At 43.1% G+C, this 16155-nt stretch overlaps 1 protein-coding gene across 1 annotated transcript in view; it reads left to right on the top strand.

The window, feature by feature from the left end:
- Positions 1 to 16155, top strand: part of LOC121685425 (CUB and sushi domain-containing protein 1-like) — a 295334-nt gene that overhangs the window by 221010 nt on the left and 58169 nt on the right. The window contains exons 24-30 of the mRNA XM_042065939.1: positions 1121 to 1312; positions 3592 to 3718; positions 5586 to 5788; positions 6044 to 6235; positions 8548 to 8686; positions 9088 to 9275; positions 13491 to 13685. Of these exons, the coding sequence (XP_041921873.1) occupies positions 1121 to 1312; positions 3592 to 3718; positions 5586 to 5788; positions 6044 to 6235; positions 8548 to 8686; positions 9088 to 9275; positions 13491 to 13685 (1236 nt within the window). The remainder of the gene's footprint in view (positions 1 to 1120; positions 1313 to 3591; positions 3719 to 5585; positions 5789 to 6043; positions 6236 to 8547; positions 8687 to 9087; positions 9276 to 13490; positions 13686 to 16155) is intronic.

Below are 16155 nucleotides of genomic sequence, written 5' to 3' on the forward strand. Positions count from 1 at the left end.
AACACGCGTCTCTACGGATCCTTCCGGACTTGTGAAAACAATATATGTCAGGTGTGGTGATGAGTGGCTCTCTCTGACATGATGGGAAAACCCCCAGATGCATCTCACAATATCATACACACAGCACCACATATTTTACACAGTGATGAGAAGCCTAAAGAGGACAGTGCTCCAGCACCTTCAGTAGGGTATAACTGGAACATACATCCCTCCCGATCAGAAAAAAACCAACAACCCATCAGGCTTTCAGTGTGATGGACTGACGGAGAGGTGGGAAGCTGTAGACTCACACACACACACACACACACACACACACACACACACACACACACACACACACACACACACACATTCCACTAGTGGTGAGAAGGAGGAGAGCAGTGGAGATGATGTCCACTGGAGGCTAAATAATGATGGCTATTAGCTGCATTTCCTCGACCGTGTATGGCATTCCAGACCATGGGTATTAGCACATAGCTTTGCTTGCCTCTGTCACATATGTAATGTTCATTATAATTCCAAGTTTTGGCTTACAGTACAGGGTATTTGCAATAGGATATTAGTATAATGGTTACATACAAAGACAGTATGTTGGGTTCCTAGAATTCCTTCAAGCTTGGAATTATGCATTTATAAACCAATTTGATCATGCCATATTTACATGAATATAGGTCCTCATTATCATTCCTAGCTTTGAGTTATGCAAATAATAATAATAAAAAAACATGAACGGATCGACATGTTTACACGTGTTTAAGTAAACAGAACATTCAACCGTAACAACATACAACATCAGATGCAGTTGTAATTAATCCCTTTCTCTGGTTGATATACACACTCCTATACATAGAGCTCTCTTAGAATAGTGAGCATGATAGAAGTCTCACGTGAAATAGAGGATTTCATGCTGTACTAGGCATATGTTTTTCCAGTATCAGATAAGGGCAAAACGCTTGAAGTTGTTTGCTAAGTAGTGCTGGACAGATGTCTTTTTATTGTTCCACCTTTGCATAATTATTGCACTGGAAGGAATCTCTCCCAGGCTTGGGGTTCATTCAAGTGGACAGATGTTTTTTTTTACATCCGGAATGGGCCTCGGGTTTAACATGCCTTTTTACAGGTTTTGACCTTGTCAAATGCGAAGAACCGGGGACTCCAAATTATGGGTACAAGATTGAAGACAACGGGCATTTTGCCAACACACGAGTGGTGTACAGCTGTAACCCCGGGTACACATTGCATGGAAGCAGCACTCTGACCTGTCTCAGCGGGGACCGCAGAGTGTGGGACAAGCCTCTGCCATCCTGCGTCGGTAAGTCTAGACCTGTCACGACAATATGTATCTCCTTCCTCCTTTTATTACTAATTGCTAGTAGACAGCTATTTGTATTCAGGGCAATGACTAAGCAGTAATTTCAGAGAGCTCAGTCATAATTTCATTCCTGTTCAGATACAATAGGTAGCTTTTCTCTTCTACTGGCAGTGGACCTAAAAGCTGCACTGGGTGCTTTTTTTGACAGGATTTTGACGAGCATAAACCTTCTTTTCAGTGTGACTGACAGCTTGTGAAAGTGTACAGAGCGGCCAGAAACTGTTCTTTTGTCTGAAAATAAAGAACATTTCTCGTATGTTTCTAGTAATATATGTTTTTGCACCATGTCCAATTGGATCCCACTCTTTCATAAAACCCTATTGCAGTTTTGCCCCTTGGACCCTATACAATATAATATTACAGCATATCCTTGAAACTCTGTAAGCCACTTCTTATCATCAAACAACATCTTGGTTTCAAACTGCAACCAGCATGGATGTATTTCAAGCTTACATTCAAGCCTCCAACATCTATTGTTTCCAAAGCATCTGCTTGGTACATACTGTATGACCATAGAAGCTGGCTCGGTTCAGTTTGACAGCTTGAGTGGAGAGGAAAAAGTAGTACTTTGTTACACTGGAGAGAATTCTAACGAGCCATAAAGAGAAAACAAAGCATAGCATATGGAGCAATGTGGCTAGAGGATGTGGTGTAAACAGAGTGTGGTGGTAGTAATAATAATTTCAGGATCAAGTAGCCTTTTTATGTCCAGGCCACAGTCAAGGTTCATCAGAGATGTAAATGGTGACACGTTAGCTGAGCTTGCGGTTCTTACAGATGTTTGCTGATCTTTTTTTTTTTTTTTCTGTCAGAGAACTGCCGGTTGACATGTGTTTGTGGGTATTCTTGTTTAACACGTCCCTGCCCTAACCCCCCCCCCCCCCCCCCCCCCCCCTCTCATGTTGTCTACAGCAAAGCCTGTTCTGTGCCTCTCTTTTGCCTGCTTTCTACAAGCGTAGGGCTTTATCTTGTAAAGCAAGAAAAGGGCAAAATCACTTCCCAGATTCCAGGTGCTGCATTTCAAATGCTGTCTGTGTCATTAAAAAAGAGAAAGAAAAGAGAGAGGGAAAAAAAGCAGAGAGGCACCCTGGCCCTTAATCCACCTAAGGGAATATAGCCAATTTCATTCCCAGGAATCTGAAACTGAGATAGGGGCACAGTGGGTGTCACCCTCACCCCATCCTGTTTCAAAGTGTCCCAGGGCCGCGATGAAGTGCCTCTAATGTTCAGGCAGCTACCTTTTTCAGTCCTCGCTTCAATTAAGAGCTGGCTTGCTGCGATGCCCGTTTGTATTTTTTTTTTAGATCAATGGTGGATGGGGATAGAGGCTATATTTGACAAACTGCATGGGTAGTGTGCTGGCCCCTTTTAAATGCCTTGCACATAATACAGTTTTGTGGTGGGTAGTGTGTGTGTGTGTGTGTGTGTGTGTGTGTGTGTGTGTGTGTGTGTGTGTGTGTGTGTGTGTGTGTGTGTGTGTCTGTCTGTGTGTGTGTGTGTGTGTGTGTGTGTGTCTGTGTGTGTGTGTGTGTGTGGATGTGTTTGTGTGTTTGTGTGTTTGTGTGTTTGTGTTTGTGTGTGTGTGTGTCTGTGTGTGTGTGTGTGCGTGTGTGTGTGTGTGTGTGCGTGTGTGTCTCTGTGTGTGTGTGTGTGTGTGTGTGTGTGTGTGTGTGTGTGTGTGTGTGTGTGTGTGTGTGTCTGTGTGTGTGTGTGTGTGTGTGTGTGTGTGTGTGTGTGTGTGTGTATGTGTGTGTGTGTGCGTGTGTGGATGTGTTTGTGTGTTTGTGTGTGTGTGTGTGTGTGTGTGTGTGTGTGTGTCTTTGTGTGTACAAACTAATGCCCCGTCTTCCTTTTCTAATTAAGCAACACCGAGGTCTGACAAATTTTCAAAACAGTGTGAAAATTGATGGCGGTGCCTCTGGCGGATATTGCTTTTATTTGTCGCAATAAGGGGAACGCAAGAAGGATATTTATCCTGTCTTTGTGTTTGTACACGCCAAGTCACCAAGGTTAAATTTATTTATTGCATTTTAGTGGGCTTATTGATGACTCCACTTTACAGTGGGAGTCCTCATAAAAGTACCGTAACGTGCACCAGTAGAGAGGGAATGACAGACACAGTAGAGGATGTTTCCTTGTTTAACTGAGTGTTTGAAAAGCTGTGCAGGAAAATCTGATGACCACGTGTGGCGAGTAATTGCTGTTGTTTCCCTACCAAGCCGAGTGTGGAGGTCAAATTAAGGAGGCCACGTCTGGGCGGATATTATCGCCGGGCTACCCAGCACCCTACGACAACAACCTCCACTGTACTTGGTCCATTGAGGCAGACGCAGGCAAAACAATCAGGTAATAAACCTTTACTGTAGTCACCACAGTGTCTTAGTGCTGTTTTGCACAAATTCCGTGTTTGTGCCTCAGTTTATTTTATAGCATAGTTGGTGAATATATCTGTATAGCTGTATCAATAACTCCAGAGAGAGAGAGAGGTTTTTGTTGTGTGTTTATATGTATTTGAAAGTGGAACATGTGGTGTCAAATCCACATTAAATAATACAAACTCAAAAGAAGTCCGCACACCATGGATGTATACTGCAGATGATGGCTTTAATGCACTCCGGAGCATTAGTGAAGCAAGCTAGTAAGTGAAAGCAAAGTAAGCAAAGTGAGCAGTGAGCAAAGTGAGCTCACATCCTCTGGCTGTTGTCCAGCCTTTATACCCCTTCAAGTCATCCCAGACAAGACACTCTATGTTTACAGATAACTGACCAAGTAATATATGGTACTTCACCTTTGCCCTCTCATCCTGTTATTCTTACATTCTTTAGGTTGTGCCATTCTTTAGGTTTTGCTTACATTTCCTGGCACCAAACCTTGTCTATGCCATTTTCTGCCAGGTCTGCACTTTCACTTAAACCAGTCTTCCTTTCCCACACTGAACATACTACAGACTTCAGTTTCACAAAACAATGATATTACACAGAATAAAGATACTACATAAAATATATATAAACTAAAGGATATATTTCAATAAAAGTCACGACAAACAGACAAAGACGTCATAGAGATATGACATCAATAACATATTTGTGTATATGATAAACATGTTTGCATTTTTAGCAATCAAACAATTGAGCCTGTACTGTAAGTGTCTATCTCCTCTAGTTATACAATGAAGTATGGAGCTCTATGGTCAATATGTAAAGATTTCCATCTAGGTTCATTGATAGAATAAATGGGCAGAAAACTGCTTATTGAGTTTCGGCTTCAAGGACAAGCTCTATAGTTTGGCTAATAGCTGAGCTTAGATTGGATAAGTACGTTTAATGGCTTGAGAATTAATTTGAAAATGATGGAATTGATGGGTGAATGATTGAATGAATTAATGAATGAATGAATGAATGGAGGGATGAATGAATAAGTAATGAAGAAGTAAATTGATAGATATATGATTTAATTCATGTTTATAATATAATTATGAAAGAAGAGAGAATCAATAAGTTAGTGAGAGAGGAAAAGATGAGCCATCAATTAGTTGGTTGTCTTTAGTACTGTCATGCTGGTCAGTATTAGAACTCATGGGCTGCTCCGTATCTGTGTGTCTGTGTGCCGTTAGAGATGATGATGTCAGGGACACAGGAGAACTAGAGGTAGAAATACTGGTTTGCTTTGTTTTTCTTTGCATTCAGTTTCTATTACACGCACAAGAGGATAACAAGCATTTTTCCCTTTCAGACAGGATTCATGTTATGAATTATAAATATTATGAGAATATATTAATTTGAATACCCAGTGATTTTTTGACATTCCTTTTAAAAGTATGTTGAAGCTGTATATTTCCCATTCATTATACACAGCAAATACAGCCTTGCCTTTTTCACTGTTTCAATATGAAGGAAAAAAAAAAAACGTTTTATAACTAACCTATGAATAGAATGGTGTTCATGAAGTTCATGAAATTAAGCAAATGGATTTACAACATGCCCTTTTTTGGAAATATTTACATGTGTGTCGCAACCCACTTGCCCCAGATTGCTAATGCACCCGAGCCTGTATTTCCCATTTTAAAAACATGACTAATTCCTGATGATGTGCTTATTTGGTGAAAATTAAGTCTGCACATTTTCAATCTGAAACACATGGCATGTTTTGAGCTGATAAACCGCAACGCGGATGAGGCGTGAATATTCATCTCGGCTGCTTGATCGTCCCTCAGCCTCCACTTCATTGTCTTCGACACGGAGGTGGACCACGACATCCTGAAGGTGTGGGATGGTCAGAGCGAGAGCGGGATCCTGCTGAAGGAGTGGAGCGGTTCGCAGCTACCCGAGGACACCCACAGCACCTTCAACGTCCTCACACTGCAGTTCGATAGCGACTACTTCATCAGCAAGTCTGGCTTCTCTATACAGTTCTCAAGTAAGAGGCGCAACCTCCTCCATCATGCAGTGTCATATCTGGTGATGAGCTGCTGTTGTAGTTGAGTCACATTTTAGTTTTTGCCCAAAAAGGTTGTTGTTTGATAACGAAATAACCATTTTTGTTCCTGTCGTGGTATGTTCAATAAACCAAGGTCTCTTAATTAGACTTCAAAACACTGTTGCACACACTTCCTACTGCCCAGTGATAGTAATGAAATGCCAATTCCATAATAAGACATTTTTGTTGCCTTAGCTACCACTGCCACAACATGCAACGATCCTGGAACGCCACAAAATGGCACCCGGTATGGAGACAGCCGGGAGCCAGGGGACACCATCACCTTCCAGTGTGACCCGGGCTACCAGATGGAAGGGGATGCCATAATCACCTGTGTGGAACACAACAACAGGTTCTTCTGGCAGCCGGACCCTCCCACGTGCATAGGTACACAGTCCGCTCCTCTGATTAAGAGTCCCCTATTGGTAGTGCTGTGCTGGATGTAGATGTTACTGTCATTACAAGCAGATTGTAAGTGACCTCTTGAATGGCGTTGAGAGTATTAAATTATGTATTAATTATGTGTTATGTTCTATTAAATAGATATTGGGTTGTTATAGAACTCCGCTGAAAATCTTAAAATTCAAAGTGATACCGAGGTGCCTCACAAGCTTGCTTATAGTATACTTTAGTCTCTTGTTTACCAGAATATGTGTGCCCCCAAAGCTACCAAAGAGCAGGGCGGAAAGAGAGATTACCCAGTTTAAATAACGAAATCAAACGGAGGCCCCTGTGCATTTTAGTGAGGAATTACCTGTAATGCATTAAGTCCTCCCGGGGGAAATTCCGTGGCGCCTGAGTTTATGTGTTTCTGTCACCATGGGTGTGGGCTCAGCCCTGAACATCTGAAAATAATGCGGCGTGTGACTCCGATAGAACCCTCACTGGGCCCAGCTGTGTGGAGACGCCACGACTCTCTGCCAAGCTTCAAATCCCAGGATCCGTTTTCTACATAGAGTTGTGTGCTTTTGTGTGTGTGAGTGTGTGTGTTTGTGTGTATGTGTGTGTTTGTGTGTGTGTGTGTGTGTGTGTGTGTGTTAGGGTGACTTGCTTGTGTGTCTTTATGTGCTTGTGTTTGTGTGTTTATTTGCTTGTGTGCGTGTCAGTGAAAGTATGCATATGTGTGTTGGATATTCACTGCTTAAGCATTCAGACAAGGTTAACTGAGAAAAAGAATGTGTTGACGCAATTACACTTTGAACATAGCTTTATTTTGTGTGAGCTCCATCAATTTGATACAGCAGTACCTACAAATTATCAGCAGACCCCATTGGCTTCACACACTAATTCTTATTCTGTTTGTTTTCTCATGGAAAAAAAAAATATATTCAATTGCTTTTAGATATGATTGACCTCCTGGTGCAACTCCCACAGTACCGGATATAGAAAAGCTGTGGGCTAGGTTCTTTAGCATGCTAAGTATCCATAGCGTCACTCGATTATCATTGCGCCCTGTGCTCTGTTTGGATTCTAAGAGGAGGTGCCGCACATGCTGGAGTGTACAGTAGTGGATAATGGCATTTGATGCCCATGCTAGCGGGCACTTTTTGGAATACAAATACAGTGTGTCTCCCTGAAACGCTCTTGCTGCTGTGAGGCAAGTTCCTAGATCAGCGTCACAGAGGCAGTAATGCTGTGTTCACGTGGACACAAAGAAGATAAGCGTTGCTTATAGCACTGCATTTAACTCTGGAACAGTATGTCTCGTCTGGCCTCCAAACCCAACAGCAATGTACAGTCACCATTGTGTGGCCTTAGACCTGTAGGGAATTGGTGGACATTGCTCACAATCAATTTAATGGATGACCAATGTAGGTGAGGTTATTACATACCATGTATGGTGGTTGAGAAGAACAGCATGCAGTAATGAGAACACATTGTATTGTCTTGGTGTGTCTTATGTGGAATACTTAGTTTTAGAATTGTATGCATTTTATTGCATCTTTTATACATTAATAACCCCAGGACACACACACACACTGACACACACACACACACACCCACACACACACACACACACACACACACACACACTGACACACACACACACACACACACACACACACAGCTAAATAACAGTGCCCCTTAAGCCTGTGCATAGCTCCTCCACTTATACAGTAGTCAGCCCCACCCCACCATTTCATTGCTCGCTCACAGCCCTCAGGCCATTCAGACGCCAGCCACTAGCCACTCCAAACCTTCTCGTGTGAGAGGCAGGCTTTTCCCGACCACCTCCTCCACCCACAGACAAGGAGCGATCTCGCTCCCACTCAGGCTTCATGGGCCCGAGACGCGCAAGATGGAGTGCAGCTGGGACTGAAGCCCTGATCCCAGCTGTGTGATGCTAGACTTGGCATCTCTCGACTCGAGTCAAAGCCCCTTGGCAGATGTTGATTAATGCATGCTATTTATCTCCTCATAAAAAAAAAAAAAAAAAACTGTATGAACTGTGTTTATGGTGTCTGCCCACACAGGTAAAAAAAATAGAAACAACAAAAAAAAAAATCAAATGCTATTGTGCTTAGGATTTTGCACGGATACCAGCACTCGATTCATGAGTGGTGGTCCGCAGTTAGTTTGCTTCCGGCGCTTCGGTGAATTACTTGTTTGCCATTGCCCTGTGTGTCTGTTTGTTGAGGAATCATATTAAAGCCCCCCCAAGTAGCTCACTGATGGCCTCACTCTCCTTGTTGTGATAGCGACCTGCGGAGGCAACGTGACAGGACCTGCTGGGGTAATTCTATCACCCAACTACCCACAGCCATACCCACCAGGAAAAGAATGCGACTGGCGGATAAAAGTCAATCCCGACTTTGTGATCGCTCTAATTTTCAAAAAGTAAGGCACTCACGTTGCTCTTGTGTTTAATATGGGGGGAATCAATCAACTTCATGGTGGTGGTTGTTTTCAAAGCCTATTTTAACAGAATGACTTCTGATATTGCTAACTTGCACAGGCAACTTTTGTTTCTTCTATCATTTGTACATTACTGAGCAACCCACAGGGGTGCTTAAAAGTGAACAGAGTAAGATTTACAAAGGAATGAAACTGTTGCCATTCACATTTAGTTTAACCTGTGATCAAGTTCTCTTTTTATGATGCTGAGCACCTTACAACTTCTTTGACGTCAAAGCGACAGATGGCTTCTAGTGTTTCACCCTCATGTAGTATGTTTTTTTATTTCTGTTTCTCTCTTTCTCTCATCCGTTCTTTCTTTCTGTCTCTCCTTCACTGCCTAGCTTCAACATGGAGCCCAGCTATGACTTCCTGCACATCTACGAGGGCGAGGACTCCAACGGGCCGCTGATTAGCAGTCTGCAGGGCACCCAGGCCCCGGAGAGGATCGAGAGCAGTGGAAACAGCCTCTTCCTGGCCTTCCGCAGCGATGCCTCCCTTGGGATGTCAGGCTTCGCCATCGAATACAAAGGCAAGTCCCAAGCGGCAGGTAGCCTGTGGTGACGAGGACCCCTGCCTTCCTCTAGCTTACATTTGCTCTTAGAAGAGCAAGCGACCAGTTGCAATACCCCCCCCCCCATCTTCTCTCTCTCTTCACTTTTACCGCCTAAGGCATTTCCAGCCTTTGGTTCTTAAGTATTAATGATGTAGAGATTTTGTCTTGCAAATATCTGTACTTGAAAGCTGTCTTGCTGCCTAAGTCAGATGCCAAGCCACAGCGGTGAGGATTTTTTGTCCTTTGCTCACATTTATTTGTGTGGGAATGATTTATTACAGCGTATGATAACAGTTGGGTTATGCAATGTGGTTTTCATAATTCTTATGGCTTGTGGGTGAAGCAGCGTTAGCTCATTTGAGTGCCAAGGTGCATTGGTATAAACAAGCCCGTAATGATGGCTGAGAGAAGGCGCCATTTCGACAGACATTTTCATACTCCATGGCCACACACACGCATACAACACACACACACACACACACACACACACACACACACAAAACACACACACACACACACACACACACACACACACACACACACACACAGGACACACCACATACACACACAAACGAAGGAAGTTTGGAAGTGTTTTGCTGTCACAAGTGTGAGTGCAAAATGCATAGATGTGCAGAGGGGCCCAGGCCTGTGATTATCTCGCTCACATGTGAACGGAAAAGTCGTGCTGATTGCTGGGATGTTGAAATTATGTCTGTCTGATTTTTGAGGGGAATGAAATGGGGGATGAGGCTAACACAATTTTGAATCGGATCTCTGGGGTTGCCGAAAAACAGTAGGAATGTGGATAGTAGGAACAGATCATTCTGATGAGTTCAGCTTGAAGTGTTTAAGGTCACACGGCTGCTTTGATTTGAATTTCCATGTGACGTTATTGTGCGAACAAGATGAGTAACAACAGCTTCAGAACAAAAGATGTGAATTCATAGCAACCCCTGCACCCCAAATCCCCCCCCCCCCCTACACACACACACGCTATGATCACCTCCTTATATAAATCCATTGACGTCCTCTCCTCAATTTGAATGGTTCTCACTAATTCTCATTTTTGTTGAAAAGCATCATCTGTACTGTATTTTGGGCTCTAAAACTCAATCTCCTGCCCTCTTTGGGTGCGTCCCACACTGATGGTGATAGGGTGATAAGGCTGAATTAGAAAAATGGGCCGCACGAGCACGTCCGTGGGCTTGAAAATGGATGATGACTCATCCATTGTATTACTTTGATGTGTTGGTGTGATAGCTAGTTGTTTCCAGATATGCAGTGTCCCCTTTGGTCATCACTGAGAGGTATGGAAGAATATCAATTTGTGGACCAATTTTCATATTTCATGTGAGAACACAGAAGGGAAGAGAAAACACCAGCAATAGCAAAGAGAGACATGGCCTCATATAGCAATGTACTCCAAGCTATTTGTGTTGTGGTCATTTCAAAAAGTGCTCGGAGTACTCGTGGATGTCTATGTGTTTGTATGTGTATGTCTGTAAGTGTGTGTGTGTGTGTGTGTGTGTGTGTGTGTGTGTGTGTGTGTGTGTGTGTGTGTGTGTGTGTGTGTGTGTGTGTGTGTTGTGTGTGAGAGAGAGGATGTCTCTGTCTGTCTGACTGTTTGTGTGTTGTGGTCTTTCTTTTTGCCATTGTCGCGCTCTTGTGATTGAAGCATGGGCGAGATTGCGTCGCACCACAGCAATTTCACCGATAGAATCTTCAGCCTCCCCTCCCTCTCTCCCGCCCCTTTCTTTCTCTCCCTCCCTTTTTTCCCTTCATCTTCCAGTAGCAGGAGCTACAGCGAGGGGGAAAGAGAGTGGGCTGTCAGCTGTCGTGGAGTTTGGCAGCCCCTCCCAGTAGCTCCACCACCTCCAGAGCTTTCTCCAACTGCCCAGCGTCTGCTTGCCTGCTGGCAGAAGGACTGGCGAGCTGAGCTGAGGAGAAATAGAGGGAGAGAGAGAGAAAGAGAGAGACACAGAGAGAGAGAGAGAGAGAGAGAGAGAGAGAGAGAGAGAGAGAGAGAGAGAGAGATTAGCCTCACCTCACCTCACCTCACCTCCCGCCCCCCTGGTGTTGGCTGACTATAATGCATCGTGCCCTGAAGCGAGCTTGATCACAGGCGGCAGAGGAAGTGATCTTACCTGACACTCAATGAAAACCTCTCAGTGAATTACTGTCAAGCTATCTGTATAATCTATCTTTCTCTCTATCTATGTACTACCTCCATAGTTAAAGGACACTTAAAGGAACACGCCACCCAATGTCAGTAGTAATATATGTTCTTACCCTAACTTTCACGAGTTGAGTCATACCTCTCCCGTGTCGGTACGTGCACTCAAACGCTCTAACACGCGGCGCGAATGTGTTAGCATGTTGCTATGCTAGCGGGCTCAGATGTAGCCATAGAGGGAGGAAGATAGCAGTAATCTAAAACATCCACGTTTTCCCTACTTAAATACAGTTGCACGAGTAGTTGATAAAAATGTGTAAGGTCACACAACATGAAACGTGGCGATTTTCCAAGCGAATAAACAGGAGAACTACAATGTGTGGCGCAATAGCACTTGGGAGTACTTCGACCTAGCGTAGATCCTATCCACCACAGAGTTCAGCCGACCCCTCAGCCTCCCCCTCCCTCTCCGAGGCACACACACAGTCATTTCCGTAAATAGAGACAACCTGCCCTGCTGGCGTTAGTTTGAGCTGACTTAGCAAAGTAACAGGTAGTGGTAAAGTAGATTGTGAACAATCATGGTTATAACATGCATTGTGACGGGTTGTGATAACAAGCAGAAGTATTATAGTGATTTCATGTTTCATAGAATTCCGCTTCGCTGCAAACGGCGGAAAGCATGGCTGGGATCTACAATTACTGTAGGTGTTAATTAATATTACTAAGCTAGGTCGAAGTACTCCTAAACTGTATTTAAGTAGGGAAAACGTGGATGTTTTTGATTACTGCTATCTTCCGCTAGCATAGCAACATGCTAACACATTCGCGCCGCGCACCAGAGCGTTTGAGTGCACGTACCGACACGGGCGAGGTATGACTCAATTCGTGAAAGTTAACGTAAGAACATATATTACTACTGACATTGGGTGGCGTGTTCCTTTAAAGGAGAATTCCGGTGTGATATTGACCTAAAGTGTATTGAAACATGATACTGAGTGTGAACGTATGTCTCATAGCCCATCTCGGCTTGTCCCCTGCACTCCAAAATCTTTGCAGCCATCTTGAATTTAGTCACGATAAGTATTCCAGTTTCTTCCAGTAGCAGCAACTGGAATCCATGCATTTCCACTGAATTATTTTTGGAATCTGATCCCTTATCATACCTGTTCATTCTTACTCGTTGCTTGACTTATCGTGACTAAATTCAAGATGGCTGCAAACGCTAAACTTCGTGAAGATACTGTCTGTATAAATCGTCTTGTAAGTAAACTACCAGTGCTTTTTCAAAGTTCTCAATGTCTCGTTTTAAATGTCAGGGCCCTCGGAAGTCTACCAATGAAGTGTGGAGATACATTGAGCCTCGTAAATGGGTGTAAAACAGTGATTTATTTGCATGGCTAGCCCGATGCCGAAGCACCACTATTGAAAAAGCTGTTGGTAGCATCGGCTAACTAGCGCCAGATTTTGGAGTGCAGGGGACAAGCCGAGATGGGCTATGAGACATACGTTCACACTCGGTATCATGTTTCAATACACTTTAGGTCAATATCACACCGGAATTCTCCTTTAATGGAGATGTGTTTACCACAGTCCAGAAACCACATGGTTACCTTCCATATGTTCATCTATCCATTCATCGGTTGCATCTGTGCGTCTGTAGCCTAAATGTACATATAACTGCATGTTACAAGTAATGGGGCATTTTACAAGTAATGAGGTATTTTAATTTGAAATAATGTACTCTATAATAACAAGCATTATATGTAATAGGGAGTTGTACTTATGATGTTTTTCTATACCCTGATGCAATTATCGGTGTGTCATCTGAAATGGACAGGCAAGATCATTAGAAGCAGCATTTGCCCAATTATTATGATGATCAGAAATAGAACCCCTTAAAATGGCCCTATTCTGTAATGCTCTGACCACTGGGCCCTTCCATAGCTGACCCTACATTATGGTAAAAGCACAGTATACAGTATACACTATGTATTGATTTCTGTCCCCTCTCACAGAAAAGCCACGGGAGGCATGCTTTGACCCTGGCAGTATAATGAATGGATCTCGAGTGGGAATGGACTACAAATTGGGCTCAACGGTGACGTATTACTGTGACTCTGGCTACAGTGTGGCGGGACCGGCCACCCTGGCTTGCATCATGGGGCCAGATGGAAAACCGGTGTGGGACAAGGCGCTTCCCACATGCAAAGGTAAGCAAATATGCACCTTTTAATTACATAGGAGGGTTTTTTCACACCTTGTTTTTTTGACTCAGAGCCTACTTAGCGAAAAGCCTTTTTTATGGAGCTGAGGAAACTAATTTTGAAATACTGATTGCATAGTGTGTGGATAGTGAACTAACGGAAAAGTAATACTTAAGTGAAGTGTTTTTTTTTATGAGGATAGAAAGAGAGAGAACCTGGTGCACATCTCTCAAAGGCGTGATTCCTTTCGCTGTGTGCTACACCCGAGGTCTAATAGATTTGCCCTTTTGTTCTATGTTCTACTGCTCTCAGTAACCATGCCAATATCAAGCCAGCCTTGAAAAGGATTCAAAGGGATTCGCTATTGGCTTACACACAGAGGGATATACATGGGTGAGGTTCCTAGGAGGACCAGGGCCAAACTTCTTCTCATTTATTGACATGTGTGGGTGCTTCTGAGGGGACAACTGTCACTCTTTATTCTTTGCCCTTCCCTCTCACTTTTTCACTCTGCATTTCCCTCTCTTTTGCACTCTTGAGTTATCTCTCTCATGTGCATTCTCTCTCTATATATATCTATCTCTCTTTATCTCTCTCTCTCTCCCTTTCAAGATCTCTGTTTCTCCCCCATTTATCTCTGTTGCTCTCTCTTTCTTTCTCTCTCCCTCTCATGGATGAGGTCTTCAGAGTAGCTGAGTGACTGTGGAATCTTTAACACTCAATCTTTGACACAGTTCAACCCCCCAGACACACACACACACACACACACACAAACACACCCTCTCACATTTACACACATACACACACAAACATAAACACTCAACACCTCTGTCAAGACATGTTTTTTAACTACTACATGAAGCTTATATTTCAAATACTGACTATAACAAAAAAAATGTAGTGAATGTCATTGACACATTTGAGTTTAATCTCTGATGGCTGTAGTGCAAGCTTTTCCAAAATGGCATTGTTCGTTTGCTCTCCGACACAGTGCACTGAGCGAGCAGCGGAAGTGATTGGTAGTAGCCAGCTGAGCACATTATGCCTGGGACCGCTTGCCCTCTTTAAATCGCATGCAAAGCCAGTAAACCAGGCGTGACAGGCACAGCAACCTGGTGAGGTCTGTGACAGTGTCAGTAATCTGCACCTTTGGTGTGGGCTTGTGTGTGATCTTGTTCTGAATTCCGACTCGCTGTGTCTGAGGTAGCTCTGGCCGAGCACCGCATGTGGATTAGACTCTCCTACTGCCTAGGTGATGACATGGAATATCTACCTATACATTACTGCGGCCATCTATGATGTGATGGCATGCTTGCCGGACTGCATGTACTGTATACATTTGAAATGTATGCCAATGCTGGCTGCCTTTAATTCATACATGTCATATGCAATACAAATTGATATACTGGCAAGGGATACTTAGCAATTCTATTGGCAGGATTTGTTTTTTACTGTACAAAAAACTGTAGGTGTTTGTCCCAAATTTTAAATGCAATGTCAGGGAATCTATTTTTGCAGAAAGAGGTGTGTTTTAATTCTCGCTATTTTTATCTATTTCTTTCTTTATTTATTTATTTATTTATCTATCTACTGCAGGGTAGTATTATCTGGGAAGCGAAAATAGTCATTTGGATGTGGCGAGTCCTCAGCCATTTAGGAAAGGCAGAACACACAGGTTAATCCCTTTTAGCAACCCTGAGCCAGGACTCTCCACAGGAAAGGATTAGGTTGTAAGGGTTAGACAGGAGGCTGTTAGTAATTCACAAGGCTGTTATACAGTGGCACAATGGCCTCCATTGATCAATAAGCTAAGCTTCAAAGAGAGGACATAATGAAGTAAATTCTGTTGTTGTTGTTGTTGTTGCCTTTTGTTGTTGACCGTAGTGGTTTTCCACACTTCAGAGTAAAGACATCTTATGGCTTTTGTATGATCACAATAGGCAGCAGTTAAATTTGATTTGAGAGGTGGATTTGCTTTTTTGTCTTAGGAAATAGAAAGTGCATACTAAGCACAATGGAAATCACACTGTGCAAGCCAGGGGATGTGTGGGGAAGGAGGGGGAGGATTTTGTCATATCATCTTTCTGGCCACTTTTATCTCTGATCTCTAATAGTCTTGTAGACTATTACCGTATAACATATGGTTGGTCTCTGCTTCACCATATTTAATTGGAAAAGTGGTATATAGCTACTGTACTTAGTCAATAAGGCTACATGGCTAAATCGGAAGTATTACAGTTATAAGTCATTATAGCACAATACCGTTATATGAACTCAAAATCATATGCTGAAACATCAGTATTGTAGTGACAATTTATTAATTCCATGTGGTTGGTGTTGAGGTAGTGTTGTCAACTTTGAGATACAACCTTAACTCTACAACTCTGACTTTTAAAGAGCTAAACCATTAGGAGGTAGGCAAGAAACTGTTGTGCCTTCCAGTGCAAAATACATCTCACTACCCAAGTGCCAAAAG

Source organism: Alosa sapidissima, chromosome 16 (genome assembly GCF_018492685.1).
Source record: "Alosa sapidissima isolate fAloSap1 chromosome 16, fAloSap1.pri, whole genome shotgun sequence".
Classification (NCBI taxonomy): domain Eukaryota; kingdom Metazoa; phylum Chordata; class Actinopteri; order Clupeiformes; family Clupeidae; genus Alosa; species Alosa sapidissima.